The 18994-nt window shown below is 45.6% G+C and overlaps 1 protein-coding gene across 1 annotated transcript; it reads right to left on the bottom strand.

The window, feature by feature from the left end:
- Positions 1 to 709: 709 nt before the first annotated feature.
- Positions 710 to 18078, bottom strand: LBH (LBH regulator of WNT signaling pathway). Its single transcript, XM_081000353.1, has 3 exons — positions 17811 to 18078; positions 13841 to 13940; positions 710 to 1822 (listed from the first exon to the last, which is right to left on the bottom strand). Exons 1-3 carry the CDS (start codon positions 17834 to 17836, stop codon positions 1634 to 1636), a joined length of 315 nt encoding a protein of 104 aa, XP_080856479.1. The 5' UTR covers positions 17837 to 18078; the 3' UTR covers positions 710 to 1633.
- Between the last annotated feature and the right edge of the window lie 916 nt (positions 18079 to 18994).

Here is an 18994-nt window from a genome sequence, read left to right as displayed (position 1 = left end):
GGCGATAAACAAGGGACATGCAAGACTAGGGGTTGTTCTGAATATCTTGTTAAGGCCATGATGCGCATTTATTACATCTTTTTAGTGTCTCCAGAATTAAACATGGAAACGATTGGCTTTTCATTTCTCAAGAGTGGTCCTTTTATACTGTGAAGTCTCAGGAAGGACTTCCATCAAGTGGTCAAGACTTCTGCTTTCTTAGAAAGCAGCAAGTTTAGCTTATCCTGCAATTTGTTCTCCACATCCTAAGAGGACAGATAGGACAAAAACAGCACAGCGGCAGCTGTTGCTAGGAATTTAGATCTTGGGAACAAGCTTCTGCCCATCAATAAAATCTCAGATATGTTCAAAAAGCATATTATCTTCTCCAGAATACTGAGAGACCATAATACTTTTTTGTTGTTGTTTCTTTGAAGAGAAGACCTGCTTTCCTTCAATTATTACTTCTGTTAAAACTAACTTCAGATCATCTCCAAAGCTCTGTTAGGGTTCACTGCATCTGTTGGACAAAGATTATGCGCTGTCACAAAGTGAGCTCTTCATCCAGCTTATGAAAATAGTTAAACTACACACATCCCTCAATGCCACTAGAAAAGCTGGTATCTCATACCCAACTAGATGTACTTCTGGATGGGAGACTTAACAGCAGCTTTGGTGCCCGGAAAATAATTTTATGGCAAAAATCTATTGAAGTTTTTTAAAAAAGAAAGAAAGAAAGAAAGGAAAATCAAACTCAACCTGTTTTTTACCATGTGCAGGATAAACAAAGCTATTGCAGAAAAGTGGCAAAGGGACCATTTTGTAAAGTCATCAGCACTGTGCCAATGAAAAGATTCACTGCTGTAAGATTTAAATGTACGTCAGTCAATATCTTTATCATGGTTACAAGACCCATTTGGGTTAGAATTTAAATGCATATTTTAAGAGGGGGAAGGGGGGGGGGAGGCGAAGATGGCTTTCGTCTGCAACAGGCTGGGCTAGCACGTGCCAAACACCAACATTCCCAACAGGGTGTGCGACTTAAGAAAGAAAAGATACTGAACGGGATAACGTTATTTATCCGTTGCTCCTCGATGATGTTCAGCAGGGAAGACCTGCCATACTCTACTGTCATCGGAGCATTTCAGTGGCATGTTATCATACCTCTCAATCCACAACACACACACATACACACCAAAAAACCAAAAACCAAAGCACTATAAGAAGGCAAAGTTTTGAGAGATGAATACTAGCCTCATGCTTTTATAGCCAGAGGCAGCTGCATTTTACACATCTGCAGTCATTTCTTCCACCCCACACACTTCAGAAAAAAAGCGTGTTTCCTGCCCGTCTGATCCTCCACCAAAGCGCCCTGCAATTTCACGGCTACCCCCAGATAACCTTAACAAAATTCAACAGAGATCTTGAGAAGAGCAGCCGTCCCCCTTCCATTACGGCACAACTGCCTTCCTTGCTTTCATTTGGAGATTGTCATGTCAAGCGCTTCAGTTCTCAATAGAGAATATGAAAAAACTAAGATCTTTTTGCAGGTGCAAAATTTGAATGTCTTTTGTAGAAAAAAAGACTTTTCAAAACAGTTGTGGTTCTCTTCCCCCCTCAAGATGACGTGGCATCTTAAGTCGTACAGAAGACTCTATTGCTCCTTGCTCTCTTTCTTTGCTTCGTCACAGTTTTCTTCCTCTTGTTCCTGGACCAGGAACTCCTCAGGCGGCCATCTTAGCTCTCCGCTCTCCACATCCCCTTCTGTTGGTTCGACTACAATGGAAGGGAGACGGTCCTTCAGCTTGCAATAACGATCGTAGTCTGAAGGGTCAGGGAAAATCTGAAAACAAAAAGATTTACAATAGTCACCACTTCTGTAGTATTGTGAGGTATGCTTGACATTCTCATCTCTTTTTATCATAACTGTGAGGTAGGCAGTGCCTTGGGTCCAGGGTTTCAAGTGTGAGCATCATGGCTGAACAAGATTTTGAACCTAGGTCTGCCACATCAAAAACCAACCATCTGATCAGTAAACCACACAAATGATCTCAGGCAAGCCGATCTGTCCTGCAAGTGTTGTTTGGGTGAAACCTGGCTTCAAGCTATTGGCTAGCTCGTAAGGTGACCAGCTGCAATGCATCTTCAGGCGTTTCAGTGAATAGAATCATCTTTAAACTTCTTCCCACATTGAACAGTTGAGATGGGGAGACTGCCGATGCATACAAATCCGTACCCAATCTGATCTTAATTAAATTGAAATCCAACGTGTGTCCTACACAGAACTTGTCTGAAATATTCCAATACTTACAAGATGAACATTATGACTGAATGGACACCACTGAAAAACATTTGTGTTCTTGGTAATATGGAATAGTATCAAAGTTCTGATGGTCCCATGGAAACATGCGTGCTCATGACTTTTGACTACAGCTCCCCAGTGATGATTTGCATGTGTGAACGCACCCTAAATTATGGTTTGTTTTTTGAACATTTTCTAATTTTTAAAGGCTTTGTTTAATAATTTGTTGCTCATATGGAATGGTTAATATTGCATTCATATACAAAACTAAGCTATCCCGAACTGGGCTGATGCAATTTAGAGGCTGCCTCTGATCAAACTGTATTAGAATAGCCCCAGAACAGGTTTTCTGGTGAAGGACAAGCTTGCATGGGGTGGCCCTTCTCTTGAACTCACCTAGCAAAAGCAGCTCTACATTGGGCCCTAAACAGATACACAAGCTAGTGGTACTTTTCAATACAACTTTTTGGTTCCTGAAATTTGTTCCGATTGTGCAAATAAAACATCACAGATACAATTCTACAATATATGTTGTTTGTGTGTGAAAACAGGCAAGATCCCAGGAATCCCAGGCATGCACTTCCAGATGGGGGATGATATCAAGTTTCATCCTGGCCCCCAGGCATCTTCACTTCATCACAAGTGACCGACAGCCAGGTGCAAAATGCGCCTGCCAAATTTTGAATGCTGACCCTAAAGCTTCCAGAAGAATCTTAAGAACACCTAACGACCAAGTAGTGTGAAAAGTTCACCACTCAACTCTGGTACTTGTCACAAGCTCAAGAATACAGAGTATTCCCATCTGCTCTTGCCGCCTGCATGTGTGCTTGCACAAAAGACTGGCCCACACAGCTCCCTCATGCATTATTTCAGCAGGTAGTAGGGATAGTCTGAAGTCTCTAACATCTACAAGTAGGAATACAAGCTAGGAATAAGTTTTCCTTCTAAGCAGTTTGTGCCACCCTCCTTTCCAATGTGTTGCATTCTTGCCCGTGGCCAGTCCCATGATGAACACCAGTCTTTCCAGCTGTGCTACACGGAAGCTGATCCAACTTTCCTCTGCTCCAATTAGTATTTCCCAGATGTCGAGGAAATCTGCCTCATTCCGCAACACAACAGAACCGTACCCGTTTCTTTTCCTTCAGAACAAACCTGTTCTGCTCTGCCCCATCGCAGGGCTTTCTATTTTTCATATCTATGCTATGGCAACTCAAAATACAGGACCTCACTCAGTTCTTTCCCCTTGGATCCTGCTGCCTGTTATCACCAGAGTCTGCAAGGGAACAGTCAAGGTACAAGGAAAGTGGACGGTGGACTTCCTAAGCTGAACGACCTGCTTGCTGCTCCCAGAGCCAGCCAAAACTTCCCTGTCTGCAATTTGGAGGAGGTATTTGGCCTGGGTATCATCAGGCTGATGGGGGATGCAGGCCAACAACAAGATTCCTACCTGCGGCCTAAGACAAAGGAGGCTCCATCAACAGAGCCCCCCTTTTCTTCATCGCACAAGGAAGCTGGCCAATTACAAAACTTCAGGACTCCTGGGGAGAAAGCAGCGGAATCTGGGCTGCAAAGTGAAGAGTGCCAGCCTGCAGTCAAAGTCCTAGGAAGATAAAAAGCTGCCTTGCCTAGTCAGACAAGAGCTTAGTATCGGTAGCAGCTCTCCTACTCCTACCTGGAGATGGTGGGGATTCACTTGATGGGCACCTTAAAGACAAAGTTGTTTGCCTCCATCAGTGAGCCAGGCGCCACAGCTGATGCAGCTCCATGTGGGCTTTCCCAGTGCTCCATCAAGCTGTGCTTTGTGGAATCAGTCAAGTTTTTGCAGCCTATTGACACAGTGCTTGTGAGTATGCAGCCAGCAATGTGCTTCCAAACTACTTGCCAGCACATAACACTTTGTCTGAGGGATTTTCTGTGGCTGCCAATCCAGGCCACGTTCAAGGTTTTGCTACTAGACCAGGACCAGGTTACTTGAGAGCCCACCTTATCCCTTGTGTACCCAGTAGGTCCTCGCATTCTACAGGAAATTCACCTTCAAGTCCCCAAATTATCAGAAGCTCCCTCGACAGAAACTCCAGGCAGTGTCTTTGGCAAGGATGCCCTCCTGGTGGTGCTTAAGACTGGTGCCCACTACCTGCATTTTGCAGAATTAATTGGAGGCACTTTTGTTTTGACAAGCTTTTCTGCATAGATAAAAAAAGGTTTCTCCTGGTGTTCATTTTCCGTGGTTTTTAAGCCTATAGTCAGCTGTTTCTGGTGATATTTTCAAGAATTAGTCTTAGCCATTTCCATGGTGTGTTTGTAAATCACCTTGACAGACTTGTGAAAGGAGATTCATAAATAAATATCAATAAAATTGTGCAGCTGCACAGCAGGGACAGGGAATCTGTGGCCTTTCAGATGTGGTCGGGCGCCAGCCAACATGGACAGTGGTCAGGAGTGATGGGAATCATAGTCCAGCAACACCAGGGGGTCCCCACCCCCACTTTAGAAAATCTTCCCCCATACACAAGACAGTATGTGTCTTGTGGGTCATGCAGGACTTGCAATATTAACTGACTGCAGTCTTAAAATTCAGCAAAGAGCTTTGGCACTGATTTAGGGCATCCATGGGGGGAAACAAAAGTATTCCAAGCTGATGCTTATAGTTAACAGCAGTGCAGGAAACACCAGAGCAATAAGCATTCACTGTCATGTTAGGTACATTAGGTCAAGCCAGAATAGCTGTTTTGGAAATAAACTGTCTGCTTCCGCCCACCCCCTTGAAAACTAAGGAATAAATGATTTCCTTAAATAAACATCCCTTAAACGTGTTGTGCTTACTGTGCTTTTCCTCCCTCCTTTTTAAATAGAATGAACTATCTTATCTCCAAGCAGCTGCAATAGAGGAGGTCGGGATTTTTCCACTAACTCATGCTTTTTTAAAAATAATCAAGGCAGCATAAAAATGAGTTGTTGCAATTACACTCAAGGATTAGGGATGGCCCAATGGAAAATAAGTGAAGTCACATTTCCCAGCACATGACAGACAAGGAAACGAGACAAGGTTGTCTGTGGGAACAAAGGAACAAGAGAGAGGCTTTGCAGGAAGACACTTTTATCCACATCCACGAGATGCTATCTGCTCTCTCCTCTTTACACAAGAGGTAGATTTCCATCCCTAGGGACTCAGGCACACTTACAGCTGTCCCAATACACAACAGCCTCTTGGGCTATCAAGGAAACCAATCAGAGAATAAATGCAAGCCAGTGACTGAATAGCAGCCTGGCAAGGAAGACTTTCCCATGATATCAGTAGAGAAATAATGTGTTCGGATCCTTTGGAATGCCAGAGGTGAAAGAGTATATCAGGGCGGGATGGAAAGAGACATGTTCCTGCTACTGAGCACAGCCTTGCATATAAGTGCTAGCCTGGTAGCCACAGGCACCCATAAATTGCATGCAGGTGTGTGCATGGAATTCTGTGCAGGCGAGTGAGCATGCGGAAGGAGGAGGAGAAAGAGGAGGCCTTCGTCCCTCCACTGCACCCAGCATAGAAACCAAGCAGGCTTCGAAAAGAGGGGAACCCCCCTCCCACTTGGTGCCCAGCATAGAAACGCAACTTTTGATTCTCCTCTTGTCAGGCCAGTAAAAATGCTGCAGCATGTTAACTTCTCTGGGCTTATTTACAAGGCTAGCTGAGCAGATCCTTGAACTCAAAGCCTGCATTCATGCTATCCATTTCAGGTTTGCATCACAGCTATTTACATAGCATGTGGGACTTGGTGTGCAAATATTTATTTGGTGTAGAAGCCAGACTATCTATGTTCAGACTATATTCTTTACAGGCCAAACTGCATTTAGAGTTAACCGGGAATAGGATTACGAGCCTAAGCAGTTTCTTTGATGGCCACAGCTTTCCACACAGCTTGGGGTCTCCAGCTGTTTTTGGACTACAACTCCCATCATCCCTATCTAGCAAGACCAGTTGTTAAAGACGGGAACTGTAGTCCAAGACCAGCTGGAGATCCAAGTTTGGGAAACACTGAAGTAAGCCACAGAGGACAGATCCACCAGTGTCTGTTGGCTGCGAAAGCTAAATGGAATCTTGTTCAGAAGAAGCAACACTAGAAATACTGACGAGATGGGCAGCACCTTTGTGGCGCCCCAACTATGAGGTTCCAGCAACCCCTGGCTTGCCACTTCTGGAAACTGCATGGGGCAGCAGGAGGACCTTTGATCTCATCTAGCAAGGAAATCCTTAAGCCATGAAAGGCATTTGCTTGCAAACGAACAGCCAGCTGCTACAAACTAGGAGCCAGATAAAGCAAAAGAAGATTCCTTTCCTGAACTGCATTTCAGGTAGTTTTTCATTTTCTTCGACACAACACAGAAACAAGTCATTTCGGTACCAGATGCCCACCTGGGACTTTTACTGTGCTCTTGTGACAGTTGCCAAAAACAGCTCCCACATATGGAAGCTAGGATCATATAGGGTTGCCCTGGTCAAGCACATCGTACTTCCATGTCTGCTCAGTCACCCTTCTCACTTATGTATTTATTTCATCTATATCCTACCGTCTTTTCCCAGAAGCTCAAGGTGGCATAAAGGTGTTCTCATTTAATCCCTGCTATAACTGTGTGAGGTAGGTAAGCAGTGACTGGCCCCAAGTGAGCAGCTTGGCTGAGTGGGGATTTGAACCCTGGTCTCCCAAGCCCCATTGGGTGGTGTAACCATTACACCACCCAAAACTATCTACACATTAGTAAAGCACCAATAAGGACAGAGGAAATGTTTGTTGGGTATCTTATTGCTGCAGTGATAAACAAATGGAGCCCAGTATGTAGAAAACCATTTTGCATCTCAAAAACAGTAGCAGGATGCCTTTTGAAAAGTTTATTTAGAAGATTTCAACCAAGCATTAGGAATATATGACCTTAAGAGCTATTCAACAGTGGAATGGGCTACCCCAGAAGGTGGCAAACTCTCATTCGCTGGAAGTTTTTAAACAGAGATTAGGTGGCCATTTGTCAGGGATTCTTTGCCTGTGAATCCTGCATTGCAAGGGTCTGGACTAGATGGCCCCTGAGGGTCCCTGACAGCTTCACAGTTCTCTGATTCAGTTATTTATATCCTGCTTTTCAGCTACAAGAGCACTCCAAGCAGTTAGCTACCTAGCCAAAGTCTGAAAAGATCTTCATTGATGGAACAACAGTTTGCTTTGGCCTAAAACTCAACTCAGGCAAACACAAAACTACTTTATTTTCTTGCCCAATGCCTCAAAATCAAACTGAAATTGAAGCTCTAAACTTGAAGATCATCTGCTTCTTCTGTGCCAGGTGACACCCTCCTCTCCCCCAGCCCCACCCCCCTGCTGCTTCCTCTAGAGTTGACTGAACTTGGCACCAAGAGTGGAAAATGTTTTAACAACCACAAAAAGGCTTGCTGTACGCGAGCTTGCTCAAGTACAAACCAAAAGAGCTCATCTGCAGTGCAAAACTGCACTGCAAGGAAACAAGCTATGCTAATAAGGAATCCAAAACAACCGGAAAGAATTTAAAAGGCATCTAACGAACTGCACCACCGACTTCATTGTCCGTGTAACCAGCAAGTCCTACAGCAGGGCGGCATAGAAGTGCCTTTTGCCCCGCCATGACAGGGGTAGGGAACCTGTGACCGCCCAGAGCAGGCATAGGCAAATTCCAGCCCTCCAGATGTTTGGGACTACAATTCCCACCATCCCTAGCTAACAGGACCAGAGATCAGGGATGATGGGAATTGTAGTCCCAAACATCTGGAGGGCAGGAGTTTGCCTATGCCTGGTCCAGAGGCTGTCGGACCACAACTCCCATCAACCCCAGCCAGCATGGCCAGCTGTCAAGGATGATGAGAGTTGTAGTCCAACCAGGTTCGGAGGCCCACAGGATTCCCATTCCTAAATGCTGGCAGTACAGCTGGGGTCCCAACATCAGGCCTATGATCCACCAAGCCAAATGCAGCAGCCCATCAGAACTTGGGAAAAAAGCTTGAGATTTTGCCACTTGGCTGAGATGGCAAGCACATGGTAGTTATCAAGCACTTGGCAGGTGAAAGGTTTGGGCATGGTGGATCCCTAGTTGTGCAAGCCAGCCTCACACACCATTTAGAAACAGCCACAAGGCCAACCCAAGGAATGTACTGCTCCCAAACAAATGCACCATGCAGTCCAACCAGGGTGTCCATCCCAGGGCTACTTCCACATTTAAGGAATGCTCTTGCTCCTTGCACAGCACACAGGAGAGGAATCACTCCAACATGCTCTGCAAAACAGGAAATTATTTTGGGGCACAACTGCTGCTTACCACTTGGGTCGCTTGTGCCATCAGCTGGTCTTGAATGCTCATTCCCTGCGGAGTCAGTGGATTTAGTTAACCAGCTGTTCAAGGCAATCTGAGCAGAACACTTGCCTCCAAAGTTAGTCATATTGTTTGCCGGGCACAGCTGACACAACTTGAAATTTGTTTCAATGGCCCTTAGTTCAAATTCCATTCCAGCAGGATTTTTTTTTTTTTTAAAGTTTGAAGTCAAGGCATTGTTTTGACAGCAGGCTAGTAAAATGATTAATTTAGTTCTTAACCAGCCTCAGTTTCAAACAGTTATTAGCTCTGCAGTCAAATGACATTAACAGAGTGAACATGCAAAGTGGTGATTAAGCATTTCCAAGGAGTAAGAAAGCACAATGCAGTCAAAGGGGAAGGCGGACTCAGAAGACCAAACTAGGCTGCTCAACGTTCAACAGGCTGAAAACAAACCAAGCCTTCGTCTGGACATCAGTCCATTTAGTGGATGACATAGTTAGAAGACTTGCGGTTTTATTATTCTTGCAGGAATTAGGGGACATCTGAAATCACTCCAAAAAATAGACGTTCCCTTTTGCCACTCTCTCAGATGCATTCTGAGGCATGATCAAAGCTCCAAGGGAGTGCAAATACCCTACCAACTATCCACCCTCGTAAACAAAGAAGGCAGAAGGTCAGTACACTTCCTGGAACCCCACATTTACTTGCTACTTATTTTGCAGAAGGGCTGGGGATTCTTTTAAATAGACAATAGACCTACTCATGTTTTTGTCCCAAACATTGGGGTTTCTTGTCAAACAACCGTGGGCAATGTGTGGCTGTTGGCAGGAGACTTGAGGGGTAAAAGCATAGCCCTGCTCCACATAAGCACCATTATGCCCTATGTGCAGGTAATGTGCAAAAATGGTTAATGAAGTGGTCAACTGTGCAGCTAGATTGACACCTTTACTCCTTTTCCCTGGTAGACCCTGTTAATCCAGACTGCCATTAGGCGGCCACTGCACATTTGCATGTTCCCCAGTTTAAAAACCACCCCTGAATTTAGAAAGACAGCATGTTTGGAAGAAAGCTGTGCCAAACCATTCTCCCCAACACCATGACAGAAAAAGAGGCAGGATATAAATGGGAGAAAATTACTACAAGCACTAATTGCCACAAGCCATTTCAATGGAATTGGCCAGAGATGCTGCGTATGTTTTTTTTTTTTTAAAAAAAAAGGTACAAGTACGACAATATTTGGGCCCTTCAAGTTTGTGGGCACACAAGATATGGATTTCAGCAAGTCTGGATTAATAGGAAGCTTAAGAGTAAATGATCAATGTTGGTGCTTCCATAAATAAACCGAGATAGCAAAAACAGGAAGGACACTGCACATCTCTTACAGAAACAAAAGAAAAACCTGCATTCCTGCATTTGGAAACAGGAATTATTGCTTTACTGCAAAGGGAAGCCAATGGGATGCCTTGCAGGTGTGTCATTGGCCCCCAACTCCCATCAGCCTCAGCCAATGGTCCGATAGGAGGGAGGGTCACAGGGTTCACCATCCCATCTGTTACCCAAAAGAGAAAGAATCTCCACTTCTATTTGGGTGAGTGGGAGAACATGTGACTTTCTAGTTTACTAAATAGAGAAACCAGCATGAACCTTACAGCAATCTTTAGAATTGCAGTGAAAATGTCCCAAAAAGTTTTAAGCAGAGTTTCTGAGTTGAAAAAATGCAAAAACAAAAACAAACAAAAAAAAACCACACCAAAAACAGCCCAGGAAAAGCCAAAGTCTTTAAAAATGGAAAAGGAAAAGTGCAGATTTGTCAATGTCTGTATGTGGGACATTGTGAGAAGTCATAGTTAGCAATGCAGAGACTGCACAAAGTCAAGTGTGAAAACTGAAGGCACAGATGTCCAAATGGGAGATTTAGCTACTTCTTGGGGGTACTGCAGCACGCAAGCTGGGAATGGGGTTGAGTATATTCCCCCACAGAACATCAGCGGCCAGGTGAAGCCTGCATAGACCACTGTGGTCCTATTCTGATCCAGTTCATCATAGCCACTGGCAACCAAACAGCACTTGAGAACTTAAGCACTGTACATGTTGGCACTGGAAAGGTGCCACCAATTACAGAGGTTTGAGCCATCTGGATATGCCCCAAGGTACATATTGACCCTCCAAATAGATTATCAAAGACTGAGGACCTAACACAGCTGCCAGGAAAAGATGAGAGCAGGTTCTCGTTTCGTCCACATGCAAACTTTGGCCATAACCCTCAAAAAAAATCAGCCGTCCACAACCTCGTGCCTTTCAGGTGGTTGTTGGGACTACAACTCCCACCTGCCCCAGCTGGAATGGTTGTCCAGCCACCACCTGGAGGGCACCAACTTGGAGAAGGCCAGTCAAAGCCATTTAATCTTAAGTAGCTTAGTAGGGGATTTTCACTTTTGACTTCTTGGTGAGCGGACAAGGTAGGCTGGAGAAAATGCAGGCCTACCATTTTCCAGGGGGCAGCTTATCATAGTGACTTTATTCATTCATACATAAGTTTTAGGCTCTACCCTTCATCCCCCGGTTATCATAAATTAAAAGGCAGAAAAAGTAAAGATAGTTCTATGGATATTTAAAACTGAAATCAAATTAGAGCCAGGTGAAAGAATGAGGGAGGCAAGCAAAGAGGGAATTAGGACCTCCCTTCACCCCTCAGAACAATATATCAGCTGCCCTGGAAATTCATTCCTAATGAATTCTTTGAAGTATTTTATTTCAAATTTACTTCCAAGTAAACAATTCAGGAAAGGGGTAGAGCAACTGCTTTGAGTGCCCTGGTGTTTTCCGGCAGGGCTGGGAAGGACCTCTTGTCTGAAACCCTAGAGAGCAACTGCAGGTCCGTGTAGACAAAACCAAACTAGGTCTGATTCTGACTCTGCAAAAGGCAGCTTCCTACGCTACTTTTAAGCTGCCCTGAGAGTATTTGTGTCTTTAAAAGCGGGCTATACAGAAATAAAATGCAAGGACAAAAACATGCCTGTTTAAAAACAGAATTTAGAAGTGCCTGGGCAAAGAAAAAGTTTTATGACTAGTGCCAAAAAGGCCCGGGTTGGTGCCAGGTGAGCCTCCCTGGACAGGGCATTCCTAAGATTTCTGTTAGCAACTGTTAGCCTACATGTCCACTGTGGCAATCTCTACTCCGAGTGCTGCTAGTTCAAATGTAATGGTAACTCCAAAGCCCCAGGACAACAGGTGCTTCATCCGACAGCTACTTCCTGTTTTGCTTTTGGGTTTGCAGCTGTCATTCCAGGGAATGATGACATCTGCAATTGCCCTGTGCAATGTAAATATTTGTTTCTTGGTTGTAACCTTTTTTTGCTTTTCCTTTTTACAATCAGTGGGACAATGCTCCCCTCTCCCACAAAAAAAACCAGCATGATGTTGGGAGGATTATAATTCAAGCACTCAAAGCCTGTCTAGTTTCTTCATTAGAATCCCAACATATGAAATAATAGCAACAAACCTACAGGAGACTGAAATGCTGCAAAGTAAGCGGGGAACCTTTGGCCCTCCAGCTGTTGCTGAACGCCCATCATCACTGATCACTGGCCATGCTTGCTGGGGCTGATGGGAGTTGTAGTTTGTCCACATCTGGAGAGCCAAGATTCTCAATGCCTGCTGCGATGCTGCCGCTTGGCTCCTCTTACAATGAAGAAAAATTGCCCTTGACCTAAGGAGGATGCTGAGTCATCATTCCTAGCAAGCATCACATGGCAACCCATATCCAGTGCCACTTTTAAGCTCATCTGTATCATCAGTGAGTTCACATCTGGCTTCTCCTTCATGTCCAGCTGACGGGTGAGCTTGGAAAGAATCCAAGTTTGCCCTTATGCAAAACCAAATGGATGCTAAAATAAGTAAATGCAAGCAATGTTCCAATGTGGCTTTTCTTACACTCACTACTGCCAGCAGCCCATGTTTTTGTTTGTTTGTTTGTTTGTTTGCAAAGCTGTAGGCAGTTAAGTAGGATAAGCACAGACAGTGGTTTAGGCACCCTGAAAGAATCCAAAGGGTCTAGCCATAGCATGTGTGTAACCAAAGCAAGCATTTGTAACATCTGTTGTGACTTCCAATTATCATTTTAGTTGGTGGGTTTTGCAAACACACCATAAATGAGATCTCTGTGATATTGTGTGACTCATCACCATTGCTCCTCAGCCTCATTGTGAACAGTTTGCCTTCTGGCACTGGCAAGTTTAAAATCTAGCTTGATGCATCAAAAACAAAGCAAGTAGAGTGTCTGTACTGTGACAAGACCTTCCCAGATTTCTCTTACAAAATTAAGGTAAACCTTGCTGTGTTTCATGTCGTGGCCTTGCAACACATACGTGTTAACATCAGATGCTGCCTAAGTAGTGTGTTCAAGTGTGAGCTGCCAGAAGAGTGGATCATTTAGATCAGGAACCCCAAAACTCGGCCCTCCAGCTGTTTTGGGAATACAACTCCCATCATCCCTAGCTAACAGGACCAGTGGTCAGGGATGATGGGAATTGTAGTCCCAAAACAGCTGGAAGGACGAGTTTGCCTATGCCTGGACTAGGTCTTCCCACTTAGGAGCAGGTGGCGCTGTGGTCTAAACCACTGAGCCTCTTGGGCTTGCTAATCAGAAGGTTGGTTGGTTCGAATCCACACTACGGGGTGAACTCCTATCGCTCTGTCTCAGTTCCTGCCAACCTAGCAGTTTGAAAGCACACCAGTGCAAGTAGATAAATAGGTACCGCTGCGGCAGGATGGTAAACAGCATTTCTGTGTGCTCTGGCTCCCACCATGGTGTTCCATTGTGCCAGAAGCGGCTTGGGGATGCCTGATTTAGATGAAAACTTGAGACAACTAACTTAACATAGATAATAGGACATGAATTGTGTGAAAAGGTGCCACAGTGCAGTGGAGAGCTGAGCACTGTGCTTAAACTCCATTCATTTCAATGCAATCTAAGCATTCTGTAACCTGTGCTGGATTAAGATCTTAGGTGTAGTGACTTTATTCCAGGCTGCCCAAAGTGTTACTTGAGCCTCAAACGTTTTACTTCCACCCCAGCCAAGTGTTCCACATCCCTAGCTTGAAAATAAGTCAATGAGGTTTTACTCCTAAGTAAGCATGCAGAGAATCAGGCTGGTAGGTCAGCCTGTTGAAAAGGCATCACCATCTACTCCCAACAGATTCTGCTGGTTAACAGTATTCTATGAAGCAGAGGAAACATACCTGGTATGACAGGCCATCCTTGCGGGGACTTAAGCCAATCTCGTCCATAGATGGAGCGCTCATCACCTCAGTCATGTCAGCTGATCTCAGATAATCAGAGCTGGAAACAGAGGCAGAGAGAGAGAAAGAGCTTCAGCTGTTGAGAGTTCCATGAAATGAACACAATCACTGGACCAAGTGGAATTATTACTAAGGTTTCATGTTGTTGAAGAAACATTCAGATGTTGATCAACATGGTAAAGCCTTTCAACCTTTCCAGTTTAGGAAAGGGCCTTGGTTATTTATTTATTTATTTATTCAGAATGGAACACTCCTAGTTGCTTTGGGCCTCTCGACTCCTTTGATTTCAAAGTTTAACCCCTCACTCAAAGGAAAATCTTGTACAAGTTTTAGCCAAGTTTAGAACAACAGCTGGAATCAGCAGTCAAGTCTTTACAGACCTGGGGTCTTTTATCCAGACAACACTGAACAAGTCCTGTTCTTTCCCACTCTGTTATTCTCCTTACATAGACCTTTAAAAAATTAATGTTACTGTTAGGGAAGCAACCAGCCATAAGGATGGAGCACACGATTCAGTTGTGGGTCCTAACCCACCTGGCTTAAGGCCAAACCCCTCCTAGAAACAAGTCAATCTGAGACTTTCTAATGCCTACCCCAACCCTGTGTTGAAAGCCTATCAATTCCATAACCTCCTCAAAACAATGGTAAAAAACCTTGTCAAATGGAGCACTTATGCAGCTCCAAAGGCTTTAATTCTGATTAATTCTGTAACTTTGGTTTCAGGAACTGCCACGCCGGGGGTTAAAGATGCACTCATATTTTCCTGTATAATGAATTCTGAAAGCAAAAGTAGATTTGCATACACATCCAGTAACTTCTGCATTTTGGTGTGTGCTTAACCATTTTCAATTTCCAGGCACAGCAATTTATAAAGCTTGCTTGCATCCATTCATGTTGCCACTGAAATGAAAATATGTTCAGCGGTGCTGCCATAAAAAACAACTCTGTTGCAGTTTGGAAGCTGCTCTGAATCAGCTTCAGACGTACCCCAGATAATAAAATGCAAAGGCACTATAAAATAGCAACAGAAATGCTTGCCCACAAGTCACCAGTGCTCAATCTTTGGTGGACACAGAAGGGAGTGCTCTTCACTGTGCATAATTTATACCCTTGCCAAGCGGCAACAGCTCTTCTTATAGATTCATACAGAATACCAAGTTTAAGCTTTGACACATATGCATAATACAAAATGCAAACAGCTCATGCTAGGATATCAGTTGTGCAGATAACAGATATGTGTACTTATTAGTGACATCAATGCATACAGCACTCAAATATATTACAATAATAATAAAGACAGGTCTCTGCTCCAAGGAGCATGCAGTCTTACAAGGCCACAGAGAGAAGTCATTGCAAGAGCCTCCCTGACGTGAATCAACTTATTTGCTGCTGCTGCATCTTATCTCTATGAGTAAGTGAGAGCTACATCAAGATCAGCTCAACTCTATCTCCAGGACTAGACAAACAGGGAGGAAACTAATCTGTTCATTTACCCACCTTGCTGTGGCCCTCCTGCCCTCTATATTGGGGTCTATGAACTATCTCTTTACAGTGCTTCTAGAAAAAGGAAGTGAAACTGGACTTTGCTCTGTAAAATGCTTTAAGTAAGAGACAACCAGCTGCTTAGGAATTCCCTGCTAGAGTTATTCGAAGGTTACTAAAGCCAAGGAGTGGGTTGTAGCCTGCCGAACTCTATAGAAAACTTGAATATAAAAATAACAGCAACCAGCTGAGGTCAAGTAAACAGCTACCTCCTTTTTTCAATTTCAAGCTGGGGAGAAGAGAAAAGCTGAGGCTTAGCAGGAAATTAGCTTGCTGGGTAGCTGCATGCTGGTCAGCAGTTTGCTTGCCCCACCGGCTAACAGCTGGATGGTGTACAACCCAAACTGTGCTATCTGGCAAGTATAACTGACTATTAAGCATCAGAAGCACCCCACCAAGCAAGAGCATGGTTTCCAGACAAAAATACACTAGGAAGGCAAAGCACACTACTTGCCAAACATCTCCACACAGCTTGCAGGTCTAGAGAGCGGAGTTTGCTTTAGTGCCATTCTCCCCTCATTTGCTCTTCAGAAAGCTGTGCAACCTTTGCAAAAAAACCAACAACTCACTTGCTTCATCCCTGCCAGTTCTATTAAAACCACTCAGGAATTTACCACAGGTAGAGCATCCCTTGTGCCAAGGGATATTCATACTGCTTTTGGTATTCATCATGAGAGGCATCCAGTGTTTTCATATTTGTGTGTGGTGTATGTGTTTGCGAGGCCACAGAATCCGATTCTGAATTGCCATCTAGTTTTCAAGCCCATCTCTGTGCCAGAAAAGCACAATTCCCTGAAGGCTGCCTCACAGATGCCTGACCAGCCTTTCTCTGAAAGCAGCCCAAGGAAGATGGTTACACAACTTCTCTGGGCAGCTCACGCCTTTCCTAGCAGTTACAAGGCTGTAGAGAATACAGCGGAAAGACGCAAATACGTAAGGGTAGATTCAGGCGGGCTAAAATGCACCACCTCAAGGCATCATTTGAATGCAACCCCATCATCACAGCCTCAAGCAAAAATTCCAGGAGTTCTTCAGAGCCACAGTTCTGCCCTGGAACCATTTTCCAAGCTCAGGCCCCTAAGGCAATGAATAACAATTTACAGAGAGCTTCTGGACATATGTAGAGTGACCTTCCAGCACTACTAAACACAGCCAGCTCAACACATCTGGGATTAAGGGTCAAGGCTTCCGATTTGACTACCGTCCTTACACCACCTTTAGATATTAGCCCCTGGCAAAATCTGTTTCCCCGTAATCCTGCACCCATTCGGAGGGGTGTGTGGGTTACTTGCCAAGCCAAGAGCGGCTGCTGCGGCGACTACCCCCCGCCCCTGGTCAGCAGCCGGCTGCTCGGATCACTACTGCCTTTGTTGCAGGCTTGCAGAGAGGCAGCTGCCCAGCAGCAAACTTCCTCACGCGATTAAGTTTCCCCTCCGGGTTGCAGGACTGCGCCCCTCCACTCTCTCGGGTGATATTTTGTTTGGGGCCGGGGGGGGGTGTTGTCTTTGCAGATCGAACATCAAATCTGACAAGCGACTTTTCAAACACAGACAGTCGCTATTTAGCCGTCATTACTGAGCCCCCGCCCCCCAAATGCCCCTCTAAAATCCGTTGCTCGGGGTGCAGGGTCTGCAAAGCCCTGGCTGCAGAGCAAGCGCTCTAAGCGAGCGAGCAGCGCCCATTCAAGATGCTCAAGCGAAGAGCAGCAGCGGCGGCTGCCGCCTCGCCGTGCAAACTGCCGCCGCCGCCTCCTGTTGCAGCAACCCCAGCTCCGCCGAGCCGCTTCGCCCGGCGGGGTGAAATGGAGGACAAACGCCGAATGAATAACCGCTTAACCGGCGCCCTCTCTCTCCCCCCCCCCGCCCTCAGCAGCAGAGCGTGCACCGACTGCTAAAGAGGCTTCGCATTCAAAACGGCGTAGCTGCACCGCCGAGCAACAGCAGGCTGCAATCCCCCGCGCGTTTACTCGGGCGAAAGCTCCGTGCAACTTGGCGGGACTTGCTTCCGTGTAAAGCGTGCACATAGTCGGGCTGCAGGGGGCTTTGCTTTTTTGAATGCGGGGCGGGCGGGTGGGTGGCAGAATTAAGACCCAGGCTGCCTTTTTCCAAGTCTCCACGTTTCTGGCCAGGATCTTGATCTAAGCTTCCCCGAAGCCTCTTCCACCGAGCGTCTCCTTTTGTTCCTCGCCGATCCCCTGCGCAACCTTGAACTTGCTTCTCTCCTCAAGTTCCCAAGTCTGACTAGTTGAGTTTCTCGACCCTTCCTGGAAAAAGTTTATCCCCCCCTCCCCAGCCTGCAACCCGGATCTCGTAATCTACATTTGCGACCCACGAGTACAGTAGCAAAGACAAGCAACCGAGGTACTCACCAGTGAATGGGGAAAAATACAGACATGAAGTCTTAACAAAGAGGCTGACCCAACGTCCTTTGTATCTGAGCACAGGGGGGCAGAGCCGGAAAGGAGGAACGGGCTGGCCTCGCTAAGGAAGAGCGGCCACCACCAGACGATTTGCACCGAGGGGAAAGCGCCCGCTTGGACAAGGAAGGGGGTAGGAAAATGAGCGGCGCTGGTAACCCGCGCGCACAAGAGGAAACTACGCTCGACTTTCTCTGCAAGGTTGACTCGCGCAAAGAAAGTGGGCAGCTCCTTTTATAGACGAGGGAGGCGTGCCTCGGCCCGCAAGGCCCGCCCACCCGCTCCGATGATGTCACCAAAATCATGAATGGTTTCTTGCGCTCAGCCTGTAGCAAAGCCGCGTCTGGGAAGAAAGGAGCGGGATGCCGAGCTCTCCTATTGGCTGGCTCCTATGGCATCATCTTCGGCACGAGCGCGCCTTGCTGCTGATGTCTGTTGTTACCTAACCCACATCGCAGTCAATCAAGCCAAGTTTGGGTATATGTAAAACCACTCATTTAGCTTTTCTTCCTGGGTTGCATGGCTGTGGGCACGCGCTTGCCACCCCCCCCCCACCGCCTCCCTTAAAAAATAAAATAATAGCTCCGGTGAGAAATGAAGCGTTTCCGAAGAGGTCAGAGAATCTGCCAACGCAAGAGTTCTTAAGTAGGATGCAGTTGCTAAGAAAATAACCGAGAGGTTCATTTAAGGTAGCTTTTCATTCATAACAATGGGGGCGACAAACGCGGTGTGTCTGTCTTCACTGCGCTTGGAAGGGCAGTCGCTTCGCCAGCACAGAAGTGAAATCTAGCTATGCGTTCTAGCTACACCTACTGTCCGGTTATAATTATTTTCAACAATGACAATAGGCGAAGGATTTGAACAGCAACCAGCTGGAAATACGCAAGTGATATTACCCTTTCGCCTCGAACTGTGTAGTAAGGAGTGGGAGTGAAAAGATGGCTGCTATTTTTGGTTTTCCTACTCTGCCTAAGATTGATTTTTAAAATAATCCATGGGAACGTGAAAGGAGGCAGTGGCTTTGCAGGATCATAAATTTACTGGGCTGAACTGCTTTCTCCTCTGCCTTGCCCCCCCCCCCCAAGAATGGGATTTATTTTTAATATGCTTACAATATGTGGGAGTAAGGAATAGTT

This window comes from Podarcis pityusensis (assembly GCF_964106645.2).
Source record: "Podarcis pityusensis genome assembly, chromosome: 3".
In the NCBI taxonomy this organism is placed as follows: domain Eukaryota; kingdom Metazoa; phylum Chordata; class Lepidosauria; order Squamata; family Lacertidae; genus Podarcis; species Podarcis pityusensis.
This window is presented reverse-complemented; position numbering and strand designations above follow the sequence as displayed.